This window comes from Primulina eburnea, chromosome 15, assembly GCF_022965805.1.
Source record: "Primulina eburnea isolate SZY01 chromosome 15, ASM2296580v1, whole genome shotgun sequence".
NCBI lineage: Eukaryota > Viridiplantae > Streptophyta > Magnoliopsida > Lamiales > Gesneriaceae > Primulina > Primulina eburnea.
In genome coordinates this window covers 15,245,189-15,264,797 of record NC_133115.1, presented here as the reverse complement: position 1 = coordinate 15,264,797, position 19,609 = coordinate 15,245,189, and the positions used below count along the sequence as shown (strand labels likewise).

At 33.7% G+C, this 19,609-nt stretch overlaps 2 protein-coding genes across 2 annotated transcripts; one reads left to right on the top strand and one right to left on the bottom strand.

Moving 5' to 3' along the window:
• Positions 1-2,138: 2,138 nt before the first annotated feature.
• On the top strand, positions 2,139-5,244 carry LOC140813712 (COBRA-like protein 7). The gene is made up of 2 exons (XM_073172367.1): positions 2,139-2,787; positions 3,614-5,244. Exons 1-2 carry the CDS (start codon positions 2,244-2,246, stop codon positions 5,029-5,031), a joined length of 1,962 nt encoding a protein of 653 aa, XP_073028468.1. The 5' UTR covers positions 2,139-2,243; the 3' UTR covers positions 5,032-5,244.
• Positions 5,245-11,840: 6,596 nt separating this feature from the next.
• On the bottom strand, positions 11,841-15,704 carry LOC140814345 (two-component response regulator ARR2-like). Its single transcript, XM_073173294.1, has 6 exons — positions 15,349-15,704; positions 14,592-14,744; positions 14,106-14,492; positions 13,473-13,549; positions 12,253-13,341; positions 11,841-12,174 (listed from the first exon to the last, which is right to left on the bottom strand). The coding sequence occupies exons 1-6, from the start codon at positions 15,515-15,517 to the stop codon at positions 12,103-12,105; spliced, it is 1,947 nt and encodes a 648-aa protein (XP_073029395.1). The 5' UTR covers positions 15,518-15,704; the 3' UTR covers positions 11,841-12,102.
• Positions 15,705-19,609: the final 3,905 nt, after the last annotated feature.

Here is a 19,609-nt window from a genome sequence, read left to right as displayed (position 1 = left end):
AAGAGATCAGTCTCACAAAATACGACTCCGGAGACCGTCTCACACAAATTTGTACCTTTATTTATAACCCTATGGTTTATCAACAAGGAAACTTTCACAATATGTAAATTAAGAGTTTTATTAGAAATAAACTCTTTTTAAACAAATATATCATATAACAAAAATCTTAGCATAATTATCACATTATGTAAACAGACAAAACCATATTTAAATCTTTAAATTCATATCAACGAGGAAAAATTAATCTTGAGAAATAAATTTAAAACGGAAATTATATTTCCCTTCAGAGTCCGTCTGACGGATTTGAGACAAATCGATCTAACTCATAATTACCATGAAAATAATATTTTTGACATAAAAAAACAACATTTTTTTAATAAATTAAGTCGGATAAGAGATCTATCTCATAAAACTGATAATTAAACAATCTAACAAGAATGTTTGTAGTACAATTTTCGTAAAAAGCATCAATTTTTGTTCCTTTATCGTAAAGAGGCGAGCTGAAACAAAAACACGAGAAAAGATTGCAAGTCGAAGTGGTTAAACTTTAACTGCAAATCCAACCTTTTAAAATTCAAAATTTCAATCCATCGTCTTCCAATTCCAACGACTAAATAAATTGTGGATCCCTTCAAAAATGTTGTGCCCCACAATCACATTTAAGCAACCTTATAATAATAATACCAATAAAAGAGAACTTTGAATTCTGAAACGATTTGACAATTTATGTTTGGCATCTGTTTGAAAAATTAAACTCTTTATTTAATAAAGATAGACAATATATCAACATTAATCACATAGATTTTCATAATAGATGTTCACAATAGATGCAGATCAAACATATATACACATATATTATTACTTATATTTAATTAAATTTGAGATATTTATACAACTAAGTTTTAATTGATTTGATGAATTTTTATTTAAAACAATAATTATACCATCATTATATAGTTTTATTGATGAAATGAATTGTTTTTTTTTTTTATAAAAAATAACTTTTATTTTTATATCTTCAATTTTACATTTATTTATATTTTAAATTCAATCATATCTTTATCTATATTTTTTCAATTTTTAGACATGAGTAGGTCTCTTGTGAGACGGTTTCAGGCATCTTTATATGTGAGACGGGTCAACCCTACCGATATTCACAATAAAAAGTAATACTCTTAGCATAAAAAATAGTACTCTTAGTATAAAAAATAATAATTTTTAATGGATGACTCAAATAAGAGATCCGTCTCACAAAATACGACCCGTGAGACTGTTTCACATAAATTTTTACGTTTAGGGACAGTCAATCACTCTTAATAATTAGAGAAAAATTTATCATGTTTAAATAGTAATTTTAATTGAACAAGCACACAATACATGCAAATGAATATCAATATATATAATGAGTGGGTCTCATGTGAGACCGTCTCACGGATCTTAATCTGTGAGACGAGTCAACTCTACCCATATTAACAATAAAAAGTAATACTCTTAGCATAAAAAGTAATACTTTTTAATGGATGACCAAATAAGAGATCCGTCTCACAAATACGACCTGTGAGACCGTCTCACACAAGTTTTTGCCATATATAATATAAATAGTTTTCTGTATATATTTTCAAATTATTATTTCCTTCAAAATTATATTTTTATTGAAAAGGATTTTAATGACTAAGTATCTAATAAGTCGGGATAATTAATTACCAGTTTTCTTCGTTTCAAAACACATTTATCTAATATTATCTGATAAAACGTAGACTTATATTTCAATGTTTTTATTATACAAATAATTTAAATTAAATTACGAAAAAATAGGCATAATCTTGAATCTTAATACTAATTATATGAGAGCTTTACTAACCTTAAAAAAAGGATAACGAGTTAATATAATTAATTTTTTTATATGAAAGTATTGACGATAATAATAATATTATTATTACTAAGAAACAAAAGGAAAAGCGAAAGAGAAATAAATAAGACAGACATTTCGATACAGCACCCACTGAGCTGTCTTTTCCCACAAATAATCAACAGTTTCCTCTCCGCGTATCACACCTCCCTTTCCCGTCATCATTGCAGCACCCACGAAGCTGCTTCTTTCTTCAAATATTATTATATATATATATATATATATTTATATTTATGTGTGAGTAGAGAGAGAGAGAGAGAGAGAAATGGTATTTTGTGTCTGAAATATTCACGAGTTTGAATTGAAACGCGCTCACATTCGAAGTTTTACATACATGGAGACCACCACCATCGTGCTCTCCTTGTTTCTTCTCATTCTTGGCACCGCCCGCGCCCAAACACGCCCTCCGGCTCAAGCCCAAGCACCGGCATCGGCCTCCGAAAACTGCAACGGAGTGTTTCTTTCCTACACTTACGACTCCGGGAAGATCGTACCCCCGATTCTGAAGACGGATCCAGCTCGCCAGGCTTACCGCTTCGAATCTTCCCTGTCCGTGCTCAACAACGACTTTGTGGAGCTCAAATCTTGGCGGGTTTTTGTTGGATTCCAGCACGATGAGTATCTGGTCTCTGCTTCCAACGCCCTGCTTGCCGATGGGAACTCCATTCCGGGGGGTGTTGGAAATGGGACGGTCTTCGCGGGGTATCCGGCCCCGGATCTGAAGTCGGGTATTGAGACAGCGGGGGACTTGACCCAGATGAGTGTGCGGGTCGGGCTTGTCGGCACGCAGTTCGGAGTTGCGTCTCCGAGCGTGCCTATGCCTTCAAATATGTCGCTGGTGAATGATGGCTGGATTTGCCCAAAACCAACTATGCTAGGTGATTTTTTTTTATTTTTATTTTTTATCGAATCTAACATATGTTTGGTCCTATTTTCTTGAATAGACTTGGATTTTATGCAAATGATTAATGTTATTTGCAATCTTAATTTTGTTCTGGATTGGAGGAAGAACTGTTTCTTGGATTGGTGAGTTTGGTGTATTTTGTTTGCCGGTGTGGAGCCAAGATTTGAATGTTTTGTGTAAATTTATTATATTGTTCCTAGGAGCGTTGAATTGGTACTTTATATAGTTTTATTTGTTTGTTGAGGAAATGAAGGCGTGAATAAATGGAGGTGTAGAATTCTGTTTGACTTTAAATCAATTAGTGGGACACCTTCTAGAAGCCAATGTGTGAGCACCACTTGCCGGATAATTGGAGAATAGCCAGTCAAGAAATGTGTAGGATACTCTGAACTTTGCCATTTAATTTTGGGGGGGTTTTTCTTTGTGCTGTTTTATAGTTTTATTGTTCAGAGGTTTGATATTTAAATGAACACATTTTGGAGTTCTGTTGTTTAGAGGTTTGGTTTTCAAGTGAAGACATGGGAACTGGGAATGGTGCAAGACAAATCATTTAAATCAAATACGAGCACATATCCTACTTTTTGATAGTAGGGAAAGAACTTGCTCGTGTTGAGCTTGTGATGTAATTCTTTATCAAGAAAATGGCACATAATGTTCAATATTTTTGGCTATTCATCAATCTAGAGCTAACTATCACACTTAAATTGTTGCTGTTCTAAAACGTTTATGTGGCATGAATTTGAGGAAGTATTATCATGGCTTTGTGAGATAGTGGTCTGAATTTGAATCTGTTTCCTCAGGAAATAGCTCGATGCAAGTATGTTGCACCAGAGACACGAAGTTCAAATCAAACATTACCATAGATGATGAGTTTTTGCCTCGTCAACACGGTGATCTTACCATAATGTACGATGTGTCGAGAACATACGAGTCCAACTATTGGGCTCGGGTTACGATCGAGAACCATAACCCCCTTGGGCGACTCGACAACTGGCAGTTAAACTGGGATTGGATGGAAGATGAGTTCATTTTTGCCATGAAAGGAGCGTATCCATCTGTATTGGATACATCAAAATGTGTCTTTGGGGTACAGGGCCAGTTCTACCAGAGGCTTGACTTTTCAACCGCCTTGAACTGTGACAGAAGGCCCACTATAGTAGACCTACCTTTAGCCAAGACTAATGACACAAACCTGGGAATGATACCCTTTTGCTGTCGGAACGGGACGATCTTGCCTCCTGCTATGGATCCGAGCAAGTCAAAATCAGCATTCAAGATCAATGTTTTCAAGATGCCACCTAACGTTAATCGCTCTGATCTTGTTCCCCCGCAGAATTGGGGGATACGTGGCAGACTTAACCCAGATTATAAATGTGGGCCGCCTGTTCGAGTTAGTCCTAGCCAGTTTCCAGACCCGAGCTTGCTACTACCCAATTCAAGTGCCATTGCTAGTTGGCAAGTGGTGTGCAATATCACACAGCCAAAGGGAGTGAGCCCACGATGCTGTGTGTCGTTCTCTGCTTACTACAACGAATCCATCATCCCATGTCAAACTTGTGCCTGTGGTTGCCCTGCTAATACGGAACAAACATGTAGCAGCACCTCTCCCGCTCTTTTTCTCCCATCTCAAGCTCTCTTAGTTCCATTCGAGAACCGTACTACCTTATCAAGAGCATGGGCCGATCTTCACCATTTCCCTTTGTCTAACCCACTACCCTGTGGTGATAATTGTGGAGTTAGTATCAACTGGCACTTGTTCACGGACTATAGAGGCGGATGGTCTGCAAGAATTACAATCTTCAACTGGGATGAATTTGCTTTTGTCGATTGGTTTACGGCATTAGAATTCGAGAAAGCAGCTCCTGGCTTCGAAGCAGTGTACTCCTTTAATGGAAGTGCACTGAATGGCGTAAACAACACGATTTTCATGCAAGGTCTTCCGGGCCTGAACTATCTCGTGGCAGAAACTGATGGGGCCGTTCCCCAGAAAGATCCTCGTGTACCTGGAAAACAGCAGTCCGTGATTTCATTCACGAAGAAGATGACACCTGGAATTAACATTCCTGGTGGTGATGGATTTCCATCAAAAGTCTACTTCAATGGGGAGGAATGCTCACTGCCTAAAATACTTCCGACAAGCGGTTCTCATCTCCTTGATTCATCGAATATGTTATCGTTCTTTCTGGTTTTCCTAGCTTTCATGTTTGTGCAGCAATAGCCAAGGGGATGAATGCTCATACACCGGGTGCTTATTCATTCATTTTTTCAAGTTTGATGTGAAGAACTTTAAATTCAGAAGGCTGGATGTTTCGAGTTAGAAACCAGAGTGTTGGCATTGTAATATATATGATATAGAGCACGACATAGAGCAAAATACACTGTTTGATTTGCTGTAAACATCATGGAGCAAAAGTGATGGAGTTTTGATTCCCTTTAAGGTTTAAAATTTTTTTTGTTTGTACACATCATTGTTAATTATTTTTTAATTGAAACATTTAGAAATTTGGAGAAATTGTGCTGACATAAAAATGAAAGACATGTATGTAAAAAACTTGAGCTTTCTTTGATTATGTTTCCGGTGTTTTGGTATTGTGTATTTTGAATAAAATGTAAATTTTCAAAAAATATACAAGAAAATGAGGGATAATATTGTTGTGAAAAAGTAAAAATTTATGGTAAAAAATAAAAATCTCAAACTCTCAAAATTTATCAAATTATACACTTTATAAAATTTTTCTCTTTACTCAATTGTGAATTTTTTCACAAATCGTGAGCTTATTTATAGAATTTCTTTACAAATAATCCAAAAATAAAATGCATCATTACCTACATCATCACACACTAATTTTCAATATTTACAACTCTTATTTTCAACATTCAAATATTCAACATTCCAATATTCAATACACACATTTTAAATATTATTTTTCAACACTCCCCCTTGTGATGATGGTCATAATGATTGTCTTCATTACGTGTTTTTATATAGTCTCGTTAAAAACTTTACTAGGAAAAACTCATTGGGATAAAAAAACATAGTAAGAGAAAAAGAGTGCAGTCACGTAAACTTCCCCTCATGTTGACACGAACAATTCTTCACAAATTTCGTAGATTGCGTATCCCAATATTATATATGTGATTTCTGAATATTGATGCAGGAAGTGCCTTTGTGAAGAGATCTGATGAGTTTTCACTTGATTGAGTGTGACGAACATCAATACATTTATTCTTCTCAAGCTACTTGGTGAATGCGAAGAACTTAGGAGGAATATGTTTAGTTCTGTCTCTTTTTATGTATCCTTCTTTCATTTGAGCAAACACATGCAGCATTATCTTCATATAGTATCACAGGCTTCTCGTCGAATGATAATCCGCATGAGATTTGGATATGTTGGGTCATTGATTTTAACCACACACATTCACGACTTGCTTCAAGTAGTGCAATAATCTCGGCATGATTTGATGAAGTTGTTACGAGCGTTTGTTTCTGTGAACGCCAAGAAATTGCAGTTCCTTCACGAGTAAATACATATCCAATTTGGGAACGTGTCTTGTGTGGATCATATAAGTATCCAGCATCGGCATAACCAATTATACTTGGATTAGCATCTTTTGAATACAAAAGTCCCAAGTCTGTCGTTCCTCGTAGATAACGGAATATATGTTTAATTCCGTTCCAGTGTCTCTTTGTTGGATATGTGCTAAATCTTGTCAACAAATTTACGGCAAAAGATATATCAGGCCTTGTACAATTTGTAAGATACATAAGGGCACTGATATCACTTAGATATGGTACTTCTGAACCAAGAATATCTTCATCATCTTCACATGAACAGAATGGATTCTTCTCTATGTTTAATGATCTAAAAACCATTGGAGTACTTAAAGGATTTGATTTATCCATATTAAAACGTTTAAGGATCTTTTCTGTATAATTTGTCTGGTGAACAAACATTCCACATTCTTTTTGTTCAATTTGTAAACCCAGACAATACTTGATTTTTCCAAGATCCTTCATTTCAAATTCTTCCTTCTAGTATGACACAACTTCTTGAATTTTCTTATTCGTTCCAATGATGTTTAAATCATCAACATATAAAGCAATAATTACGCATCCGGATGTTGTTTTCTTAATGAAAACACAAGGGCATATTGAATTATTTACATATCCCTTTTTCATCAAGTGATCACTTAGTCGATTATACCACATTCGACCGGATTGCTTTAACCCATATAATGATCTATGTAGTTTCACATAATAACATTCTCTGGGTTTTGAACTTTGTGCTTCAGGTATCTTAAATCCTTCAGGGATTTTCATATATATATATATATATATATTACTATCAAGTGATCCATATAAGTAAGCTGTAACAACATCCATAAGACGTATTTCTAAATTTTCCGATACCGCCAAGCTAATCAAATAGCGAAACGTAATTGCATCCATCACGAGAAAATACGTTTCTTCATAATCAATTCCAGGCCTTTGAGAAAAACCTTGTGCAACAATTCTAGCTTTATATCTTACTATTTCATTTTTCTCATTTCGCTTTCGAATAAAAACCCATTTGTATCCAACAGGATTTACACCTTCAGGTGTAAGGACTATAGGTCCAAAAACATTACGTTTATTTAGCGAATCCAATTCAACCTGGATGGCTTCTTTCCATTTTATCCAATCCTGCCGATTTTTACATTCACCAAAATATTTTGGTTCATTATCTTCATTATCATTTATGATGTCGATTGCCACATTATAAGAAAATATATCATTAATTTCTTCTATATCTTTTTCGGTTCCATATTTTTCCAGTATTAATATAATTGATAGAGATTTAATGATTCTCGTCAGTTTGTGGTTCTGACAGAACATTTTCATCATCATACATTTATTCAGGAACAACATTCTCCATTTTGTGATCATCATGTGTTTCTTCAGGAACATCATTCTCTATTTTGTGATCATTGTGTTTCTCTAATTTTCTTTTTCGAAGATTTTTATCCTTGGAACCGACTGGCCTTCCACACTTCAGGCGTTTTACAACATCATGACTTTGTTCAATTTGTTTCTTTGGAATTTCAATTCGAGCAGGAGCATTTACAGTATGTATATATGATTTAGTTACCTCTTTTGCATCTGTAAATGCATCTGGTATTTGATTTGCTATTATTTGCAAGTGCACAATTTACTGTATATCTTTTTCACATTGTTGTGTTCTTGGATCCAAATGTAACAATGATGATACATACCATGTAATTTTTTTTTCGGTATGTTTCTTGTCACCCCCTAACATTGGGAAGATTTTCTCATTAAAATGACAATCAGCAAAACGTTCTTGAACACGTCGCCTGTATGAGGTTCAAGATATCGAATGATTGATGGACTATCATATCCGATATAAATTCCAACCTTTCTTTGAGGCCCCAATTTCTTTTGTTGCGGTGGTGCAATAGGCACATACACCATACATCCAAAAATTCTCAAATGAGAAATGCCTGGTTCTTTACCAAATGCAAGCTGCAATGGGGAGTATTTATGATATGCACTTGGTCTGATGTGAATTAATGAAGCATCATGTAAAATTGCATGTCCCCATATAGAAATAGGGAGCTTTGTTTTCATAATCATTGGTCTAGCAATCATTTGCAAACGTTTAATCAATGATTCAGCCAATCCATTCTGTGTACGTACATGAGCAACAGGATGCTCAACAATGATTCCCATAGACATACAATAATCATTGAAAGTCTGGGAAGTAAATTCACCAGCATTATCAAGTCTAATTTTCTTGATTGTATAATCTGGAAATTGATTCCTCCATTTTATTATTTGAACAAGTAATCTTGCAAATGCAACATTTCGAGTTGATAATAAACATACATGTGACCATCTGCTGGAGGCATCAATCAATACCATAAAGTATCTAAATGGTCCACATGGTGGATGGATTGGTCTACAAATATCACCCTGAATACGTTCAAGAAACATTGTTGATTCAGTTTGGATTTTGACTGGTGATGGTCTTATAATAAGTTTTCCAAGAGAACGTGCTTTACATTGAAACTTATTATTCTGAAAGATCTCCTGGTCTTTCAGCGGATGATCATATGTATTTTCTATAATTCTTCTCATCATTGTTGAACCAGGATGTCCTAATCGATCATGCCAATTGGTTAATATTGAATAAATTATCAACTACCATGTTTGATTCAATGGGACTTATATGTGTATAATGCAATCCAATAGAGAGCATTGGTAGTTTTTCAATCACATATTCTTTTCCTGATTTATATGTGATAAGACACATATACTTCTCATTATCTTCATTAATTGTTTGAGTATCATAACCATGGGAATATATATCATTAAAACTCAACAAATTTCTTTTCGATTGTGGTGAATATAAAGCATCATTGATAGAAAATTTTGTACCATTAGGTAACAAAAATTGTGCTTTACCACATCCTTTAATCAAGTCTACATGACCTGAGATTGTATTCACCGTTGTTTTTGTTGGTTTTAGTTCCAAGAAATATCTTTTATCTCGGAGGATAGTGTGCGTTGTACCACTATCAGGTATGCAAACTTCAGCTTTGCTCATAGCATTTTCCATATTTGAACTTAAAAAAAATATACAATGAAATAAAATTACTGGCAATATATATTTAAACACATATCATAATTATACAATAAAACATTATTATATGTATACATGAAAAATAAATTATTGTACATTTATATTCTACCACTATATTGTTTGTTTTCAGAAAAATCATTGAGAAAATCTGCAGCATCAATATTTTTCATTTCTATCCCGCCAACATATTGATCATTTCCAGATAAATCATTCAGAAAATCAGCAGCATCAAAATGAGTTGAATCACTCAAACGGTCACTGCGTTCAGTGAAGTTGGTCTCTTTTTCATTCCCCTTTATCGATTCTTTATAGAGCTTGCAAAGGTGCTCAGGGGCTCGACAAATACGAGAACAATGTCCTGGAGTGCCGCATCTAAAACAAGAACTTTCAAATCTTTTTGAGTGATTTTCATTTACACTCATGTTCTCATGATGCCTTTTCGGTGGGTGGTTCGTGACGTCCTTTTGAGATGAGTTATAATAATAACTATCTCGATTGTTTTCAAAACCACGGCCGCGACCACGACCACTTCCATTTCCACGTCCACGTCCACGACCACGACCTCGACCTCGACCAAAACCTTGTCTCTGGATTTGATTTTGGTTTCTAGGTTTAAATTCATTTTTACTCACAGCATTTACTTCTAGAAATGCTGTTGATCTAGTGGGTCGGGACTGATGATTTCTCATTAATAGCTCATTGTTCTTTTCCGCCACAAGAAGACAGACGATGAGTTCAGAATATCTCGCAAATCAATGCACTCTATATTGTTGCTGTAAAGTTATATTTGATGCGTGAAACGTGAAAAATGTTTTTTCAAGCATTTCCGATTCTCTAACCTCATGTCCACAAAATTTTAGCTGCGAGATTATTCGATACATCGCTGAATTATAATCACTGACTTTCTTAAAATTTTGGTATCTTAACATATTCCATTCATCACGGGCGGTCAGAAGAATAACTTCCCTTATATGTTCAAATCTTTCTTTCAATACTTTTCCACAGAGCCATGAGATCTTTTTCGATGAGATATTCACATTTTAAACCTTCATCGAGATGTCGACGCAAAAATATTACAGCTTTTGCTTTTTCTTGTGATGAAGATATACCATTTTCTTTAATGGTCTCGCTTAGACCCAATGACTCAAGATGCATTTCTACATCGAGACTCCATGGCATATAATTTTTTCCCTGTGATGTCGAGCACAACAAATTCGAGCTTTGTTAAATTTGACATGGTGGTACTAAAAAAATTACGTATTTTATTAGTTAATGAATATTTCAATACAAAGTAATGGATAAACAACAAGTACAAGCATTTGTAAAAATAAAGAAAACATACGAGGAGGATTTCTCTGATAAATAAAATACTCGTGAGCATGATAACCAAAATAATTAAAAATAACCTTGAGAAAGACATCTTCTTTTTTCTTCGAAAATTTGATGAAATAGTTTTTAGAGAATAGGAGAAAGTTGGAGTGATTGAAAGAGTTTGTGAGATCATATTTATAGAGCAAAAACTAGCCGTTTTGTTACCGTTTATGACCGTTGGTGTACAAAAAAATTAATGTATGTATTTGTATAATTTTATGATAATAATATGGTGTATATAATATTAGTCATGTTTAAATAATTATGTATATCATATCACATTATTATAATGAAGCGTCATAAGTTATTTTGTTTAAAAACCTTATAGGCTTTTATACTTGTCGTATCCCTTACCGGGAGTGTGAGATGTCGTCTTAACATCCCCCAGGATTTATAACAAGTTTTTGAAAAATATATTTTTATATTTATAATAATAACATTATATTATATATTAAATATATACACAATAAATAAATAACAGTAAAATAAATATTATTATTTTTGTTATCTTTTTCTTCTGTTTGGAGCTTGGAAAAGTATGGAAGACTTTGAGAGCTTCGTGCTGATAACGTGTTGTGAAAAAATAAAAATTTATGGTAAAAAGTAAAAATCTCAACTCTCAAAATTTACGAAACTACACACTTTATAAATTTTTTTCTTTACTCAATTGTGAATTTTTTCACAAATGATGAACCTATTTATAGAATTTTTTTACAAATAATCCTAAAATAAAATATATCATTACCTACATCATCACACACTAATTTTCAATATTTACAACTCTTATTTTCAAGATTCAATATTCAACATTCAAATATTCAATACACACATTTTAAATATTATTTTTCAACAAATATATTATTTCATTCCCACTCATAATTTGTTATTTAATAAATTTATAAGTTTTAAAATAAATTATATTTTATAGCAGTAGAAAATCAAATTAACAATAATGATTGCGTTTGGAGGTGTGAAAATTACCTCTAGGAAAAAAGTAAAAATAAGATATGTAGAATAATGTTTATGTTTAAAGGGGTGAGTGTGATTTTTGAAGCCTAAAACCAACAAAACCTTGGGTTTTATTGAATAAGATAACTGAGAACTCCTGACAATCTGTGCATGCTCTAAAATCACCAAACCTAAAGCAGTCAAAATTAGTTGTGGACATATGCTTCGCACATCATGCAGCACGATGGAGCATCGCGGTCCTGTAATGCATAAAGAATGTAAGATCCTTCTACTTAGAATCTGGGAATAGTATGTACAGTGTGCTGCTACTACTCATGAAGGTGATCCAACAGCTCATAATCGTCAATGCCGAACCCGTTATCCATGCCTTCATGATATCGCTGTAATTGACAAAAACTAAACATTAGAAAACTAATGTGCCCCATTTGGTATTTTACAATGAGTCATAAAAGGCTAACCTGTCTGTTGTAAAGAGTCATGAAAACCTCTCGCTCTATACTTTCAGGAAATAAGTCTATATCGCCGAATTTTCCGGATTTGACAGTTAATAAATTATTGTCACACTGCTGGTTTTCCATCCCATCTGCAACCGAGAAACCTGTCTTACTTTGAACACATTTTGGGCTCAAAGAGAAGCCCGGATGAACTAAACTTGTTGGTGATATGTCCACGCCTACTTGAAAGTTTGGCTGTTGGCGAGCTTCAAGAGTTGAGCCGCTGTTGTGCATAACCCAATCCTGATTTCCGTGATGATGATTCTGCTCGCTAATAATGTCATAGTTCGGTAAGAAACTTTGATGTCCTTTTGCTTCTGAGTTAACCTCTTCCTGAAGTATCCCTTTCGGGGAGAGAGTCGACACTACTGAATTAGTCACCGGGGAAAATCTATTCACTGGCAACTCGGTTCTATGACTGCTCGAAAAATCTACAACGGTTGATGGTTGGGAAACTGAGGAGTAGACAGGCCCACGAAAGTCCCTCCCACCCAACACAGCAGCATTTGGAATCGTCTGTGGTTGACTGACAGATAATAGATTCATGATATCGCCGGCGTCATTTGTTTCATTCGAAATTTTAGCATTTGGCTCCGGTCGAACCATCTGAGTCAGCAACAAATTATTTTGGTTCGCATTCGAGCGAATATACAGATTCATGTTGCCATAGGGAAACTCAGCAGCCTGGTGCAAAGTGGCAAGTTGCTTTGAGTCCACATTTGTTGGGACTCCATGCAGCAAGTTAAATTGCTTAACATTACTGTTCGGTTCTCGTGGTCCCTCCATGAACCTCATCTTAGGAATTTTGAAGCTCTGAATCTTTCTTTGATCGACCGTGGGGGCAGACATGGCAGGATTTGTGGCAGTCCTACCAAGTGACGGGGTCTCGATGGGGATCACACAGTGGCGAGGTAATTGATTAGAAGCAGCGAGAGCTTGAAGATTGAGGCCATTGAAGGAAGATATTGCTGCAAACGCTGCGTCTGGGGTTCTCATAAAAGAGTTACCAAGTGCATTCGGGCTGTTTTCTTTTCTCAGAAACAGACGATACTTCTACACCGATTTTGAAATTGATATTAAAAAAATAATAAAATAAATAAAATTCGATCGAAATCATTAATCGACTAGCTTTCTTCTGCACATTGAATTAAGAAACACAAGAAAAGAACAATTATTTGTCTAACCTGAAGATGACTTGCGACATTCTCTCTCGTTAACCCAGGCACATTCATTATTTCCAGGATTTTCTTTGGAACCGCCTCTGTGTTGATGCACAGAAAAGGAACATAATGAGTACAGGTTCATGAAAAGCTAAGAACGGAGATTGCTGACATGAAGTGCCACATATCAGAACTGCAGATACGAAAAAGACACAAGAAAATAAATGAAATGATAGCTTTCACTCGTTGATCAAAGGCTTCTACTATGTAAAAGCATACCTAAGAAATTATAATGCATTACAAGAGATCTACTATGCGTCCCTTCAAGAAAGATATGTTCATGCTTTATTTCTTGAAATTCAAGAAACGTGATGCTCATTTATGAAATACACAACAAAATTGTTCCATTTTTTGTACAAGAAATCCATATTTAGGGGTGTACCTCTCCCAAGATCAATAATTTGTTGCATAGTTTGCACAACTTACCGACACATTACAATTTTTCAGGAGATGGAAGATATTACAAGCAGCGTGTACGCGCACCAAAAAAGAACTCATCACATATCACGAAAACAAACGCAAAAGAAGCAGTCCAAAAAATAGAAAGAAAACAAATGGAAAAAAAGTACATAAAAGAGAAATTGAGAAGATCCATACTTTCTACCCCAAGTTGATTCACAGCAGTCACAAATTGCTGATGAAGCTCAAAAAACCAAACTACTCGTGGTTTCTTCAACGTAGACGTAACATCCCTTTCTTCTATTTCATCTCCATCATCCTTCCTTCTCTTGGAATTTTTCAAATGTCCTTCATTAGCGGATGACGAATAGTCGACGTCTTCCAAAGGTTTTCGCAGCTGCTCTCCATCTTCTGCACTTCCCAATTGTTCAGAATCTTTTTCCTTCAATTGGTACTTCTTTTTTCGGACCACATGCTGCCATATGTTTTTCAAAGCCTCCATACCAACTGGTTTTATAAGATAGTCGCAGGCACCGTGAGTAACACCCTTCATTACCACATTTCGGGTATCATCTTCTGACATCACTAAGCAACCAAAAAACCAGGACGTGATTAATCAACTATTACTAATCAAAGAGTCAAACAAAACTTGATAGAACTGATGCAGAAACAAATAGCCCTTACTGATAACGGGCAAGTCCATCTCGAGTCCTATGTGCTCTAAAAGTTTGAAACCATCCATAAACGGCATGTGGACATCGCTTAGAACAATGTCAAAGCCATCTTTTTTCTCCCTAAGCAACTGTAACGCAGCTTCTGCTCGACTGCACTTCGTAACTAGCAATCCAAAAATAGAAAAAAGATTATCGACTGAAAAAAAAATCAGAATCAGATATTGTAAATCCAATATTAAAACCCACCAATCCAACAACAATGAATTACCCGCAAGTTCTCTTTTCACTTTGCATAGTAAACACAAGGATATCACTCATTGCTGGATTAAGTGATTATGATCCGAAGACAAGAATTATGAATATACCACATAAATACATGAATATATATAGATCCAATAAAGTTTCTCGTGATTATATATCTCATAAACATATGAATAGATACACAAATCTGCCCCTCTCAACTCTAGAAACAAAATACACGTTCTGATGCATCATACATGATTCCTTATTTCATGCATTATTCTTTACTTCCACAAATACATAAACCCAGCAGAAACAGATAAAAATCTGATCTTTCAAACAGCGATGGAGGGGAATCGCCTACCGGGGCGGACCAGAAGCGGCTCAAACCAAAAAACAATTGAATTTGCATGTTTAAATTTTTTACAAAAACTCAAATTTCACAGGCCTTCATGGTCACTACTGGGTCCACCCCGAGTGCTTGTGAACAAAAATCCTCACACACAACGGTGAACCTCATATGTTACCTTCGTAGAGGCATTTTCGAAGCATCGTCTCCAAGTTCAATAGACAAGTGGAGTCATCATCCACAACAAGTACCCTTAAACCCACGGGGAACTGGTCTGGAACTCCGTCACTCGACTTCCACGAACCACAAGAGCTCGTAAAAGTCATGGGTTTGGGTCCTTGACTCATCTTGCATCCGAATTCCCCAAATTTAATTTAACCAAAAAGAAACGCATAAAAACAAAAAATCTCAGAATGGGAAAATGCCGAAAATTAACTACGCCGCAGCATATTTTATACCCACCCGAGAAACTAAACGATAGAATCAAGCGAAAAAAACGGGAGGTTTATCAAAGATCCAAACTCGGTTTGTTATTTTCGTTAGATGAAAGAGATTTTGGGGCAGAGATTTGCTTCATAAATATATATATATATATATATGTATATATATATTGTATGTACGTCACCGACTCTAAAAGGCGCGATATGTTTGAGTCTAACCCACACCCCAGCCCACGCCATTCAAATATTTGGAGTTTTATTAAATACGCACGTGCACGCATACATATTTTTTAAAAATTATATTAATTTTTTTTTTAGAAAATAATATTAAAATTTAAAACTTTTGTAAATCTTATGAGTAATATGATTATTTAATTTAAAAATTTTAAAATTATAGATAACAATAAAAAATATTTTATTATGAATATGATAAATATAGATAAAATGTAAATTTATTAAAATATGTATGTCATTTTTTATTAAATAAAAATAGAATATTTTTAATTTGAGAAAAATAAATATATTTGATTTATCAATAAAATATTTATTTATTTATCAATAAACATATTATAATATCAAAATTAATGATTTTAAATCATTCAATTTAAATAATATAATAATCACACGAAAAAACGGTGTCTTAGAATATTATCAAAAGTGTGTATTCAACAATCCGAGTGGGTCTCATATGAGACCGTATCACGGATCATAATTTGTGAGATGGGTCAACCCTACCGATATTCACAATAAAAAGTAATATTCTTAGCATAAAAAGTAATACTTTTTCATGGGTGACCTAAATAAGAGATCCGTCTCACAAATATGATCCGTAAGACCGTCTCACACAAGTTTTTGCGCAACAATCCAAGTTTGATTTTCACATGTGAGATCCGTGATTTTTCAATATTAAAACGGAGAAGGACTATTGGATTCAAACTTAGAATAATACACTCGTGAGCAATCTGATAACCCTTTCCAAGACCATCATTGTCGAGATATAAGTGTCATTTTATAATGCGTTGAAAATAAATTTATATTTTAAAATAAACAACTTAATAATTATTTTTGGAGTTTTTACAAATTTTTTCTATTTTTTATACTCGAAATAATAAAAATATACGTATTATATCTATACTATTAATTTAGGAATAAATCTTAAAAAAACTAATTTTGATGTATTTGATAAAAAATTTCCTTCCTTACCTAATATAACGTTTTTTAGATCGAGACTTCTATTCATTTGAAAGCATTAAAAATTAATAATTGTTTCTTAAATTATTTAAAATGACACATCAGATATAATTTTATTTTATTTCTCATATATATATATATATATATATATATATATATATATATATATATATATATATATATATATATATCTATATCCTATTTATTAAGGCTGAGCACCTTATAAAAACTGTCAAGAAGGACACCATCTTTTTTTTCCAGTTTTACCCTTAGAGTTATAGTAATATTACACTTTTGTTTTTTTATTCTTTTATTTCAACACACACTTTTATTTTTATTTCAAACATTCAAATATCAATTGAGTCCCTCCATAATTTGTCAATTTTCACTTTATTCCATCGATAATGATAAAAAAAATTGTACACACACGCAACGCGTGTGCAGAGTAACTAGTATTATATTAAGTGTGAGGGCGTTAGAATAACTATCTTTTTGAGGACACCAAAATATTTAATTCCATAATTACCCTTCTTACCATACTTAAAACCTTTTCAAGTCACTCCATATTTTAAATAGAAAAAAATCAAAATAAAACTTTCTTTTTAAATCGAACAACTTTTCTAAATCGAAAATAATTTCGTGTTAATTATTTAGTATTATTTGATCAAATTAAAAATAATAATAGCACATGCAATGCATGTGCATCTTTTACTAGTATCTTATTAAGTAAGAGACCTTTAGAGTAACTAACTTTTGGTGTTATGGTCTGTTTTACTAAATATATATATTATAAATTGTTAAAAAATTAATTCAAGTCACATGTAGTTCAGCGGATAAAAGTTTTGTTTCTTAGCCATGAGTTTGTAGGTACTTACACGCGATTTACTTACACGAGATTTTTTAATCTCAAATAAACAACAAGTAAATATTTAATCTTTAATCTTCAAATCTTCAGCTTTCAGCAGCAAGCTGTGAGCTCTGCTTCTCAAATGCCTTTAAAGTAATCTTGGATCTCTCCAAATGTAGATAAACAAACCACTGTTTATAACATGATTTATCTCTGGATCTTTTAAACGATTTTCAAGATCTTCAATTTGATTTTTGATTAATTTAATTTTCTTTTTTAAGATTTCCAAATAATTTGCAGACGGCATAATATAATCAAATGGAGGATCATAAATATAATCGTATGACATAAACTTACATAAATTTTGATGAAATGATGAAACTCGAAACTGAAGAACTGGAGAAAACTTCGAAACTCTTATTCTCGGAAAGTAGTAGAGAAGTTTGGTGTGTGGTTCACAAAGGGTGACCACTCCTCTTATAGATACAAAAGGAAAACAGTTTTTCCACTATGTATATTACTTAAACCAAAGAAATAAAGACACGTACACCAGATAAGAGACACATACACAAGATAAGATTACAAACTTTAATAATTTACAACAATAATGCAGGACTTTTAGTCGAGAAAGCTTGTGATTTCCAGCTCACACATCCACTGTCTCATGCATTCAATAATGCGAATATGTCGTCACCCTCATATGGGTCCTGAGCATCTTGTAGATCATCTTGATCGGTCATCTGTGTATCGTCTTCCATTTTTTCCTTTCCTTTTGAGGAGGTTGATTCTTGAGTGGATAAATTTGATTTTTCACCAAAAACTTCTGTAAACATAGAAGTAATGGTATCTTTGTCCAAATGTTGAAAAAGTTCTTTTAACAATGTGGTTTGTGTTGGGGTGTCATGATTCAAATTCTTCATAGTTTCTCTAGCAACTCCCAGAACTATTACTCCCTGTCGATCATAAACTTTGCCTTCTGCAAAGAAGTCTTCTTTTCCCCACCATTTTATAAGAATTTTCCTAATTAATATAGTAGGGGCAAACTTGATTTCAAATTTTTCTTTAGCCAATCTTGCAGTCCATATTCCCATCGAATAATCCAGGGAACATTATAATTAATAGCAAATTGAATCATTGCGGTCATTCCGTCAAACTGTGGATTGGCTTGTTGGAACTTAATCCATATGTTTTTAACATTTTTTGGAAGAATTGAGGGCATTACCCCCCATGAGAAGAAAAAAGTTTTAAACCATGTGGGTATGAATTGATGAATATCTAATTGGAATTTTATCCACCAAGAGTGTTTTTTTTTTTGAGAATTCTCATATAATATAATAGTATCCCAAGCCATGATATAATCATGATAATTAAACATATTAGGCATTGCCTGAAAAGTGTTTAATTGTCTGGCTTGACTAAGGGGTAAACCCCAATTAGCAGCTGTGATAATATTTTTTATTATCATTTTAGAAAATACATAATCGCGATTGCGATCCATATGTTGAATTTCAACTGATCCAATTTCTACTAAAATTGTTTCAAAATAGTCTCTGGTTTTTCTGCCCAATATGGGTTGTAAATCTTTAATCAAATATCTTTGAGCTATATGAATAGGTGATAGACCTTTAAGGTCTTTATCAACAGGACATCAATGAAGACATCCTGATATTAAATAGGGATATTTTAAATCTTTTTTTGAACCCTTTAATGCAAATATTGCATTATGATAGTAATGAATTTCATAAGCAGTATCATCATCTGCAAATTCTTTAATTGGATCAAATTTTTCTTCTTCTGTAGAAGCCATATTAGGCTGAGGAACATTGGCCCCTCTTTTAAAGGGTGGCTTATTCATCGGTCTTTTTCCGGTTGCTGGTCTCTTTAGAACCGTCTTCCAAGGTTGATCCCTGCAAAAATTCTCTGGTTAGAAAATCTGGTAAAGAATTAGATTTTCCAGAGAT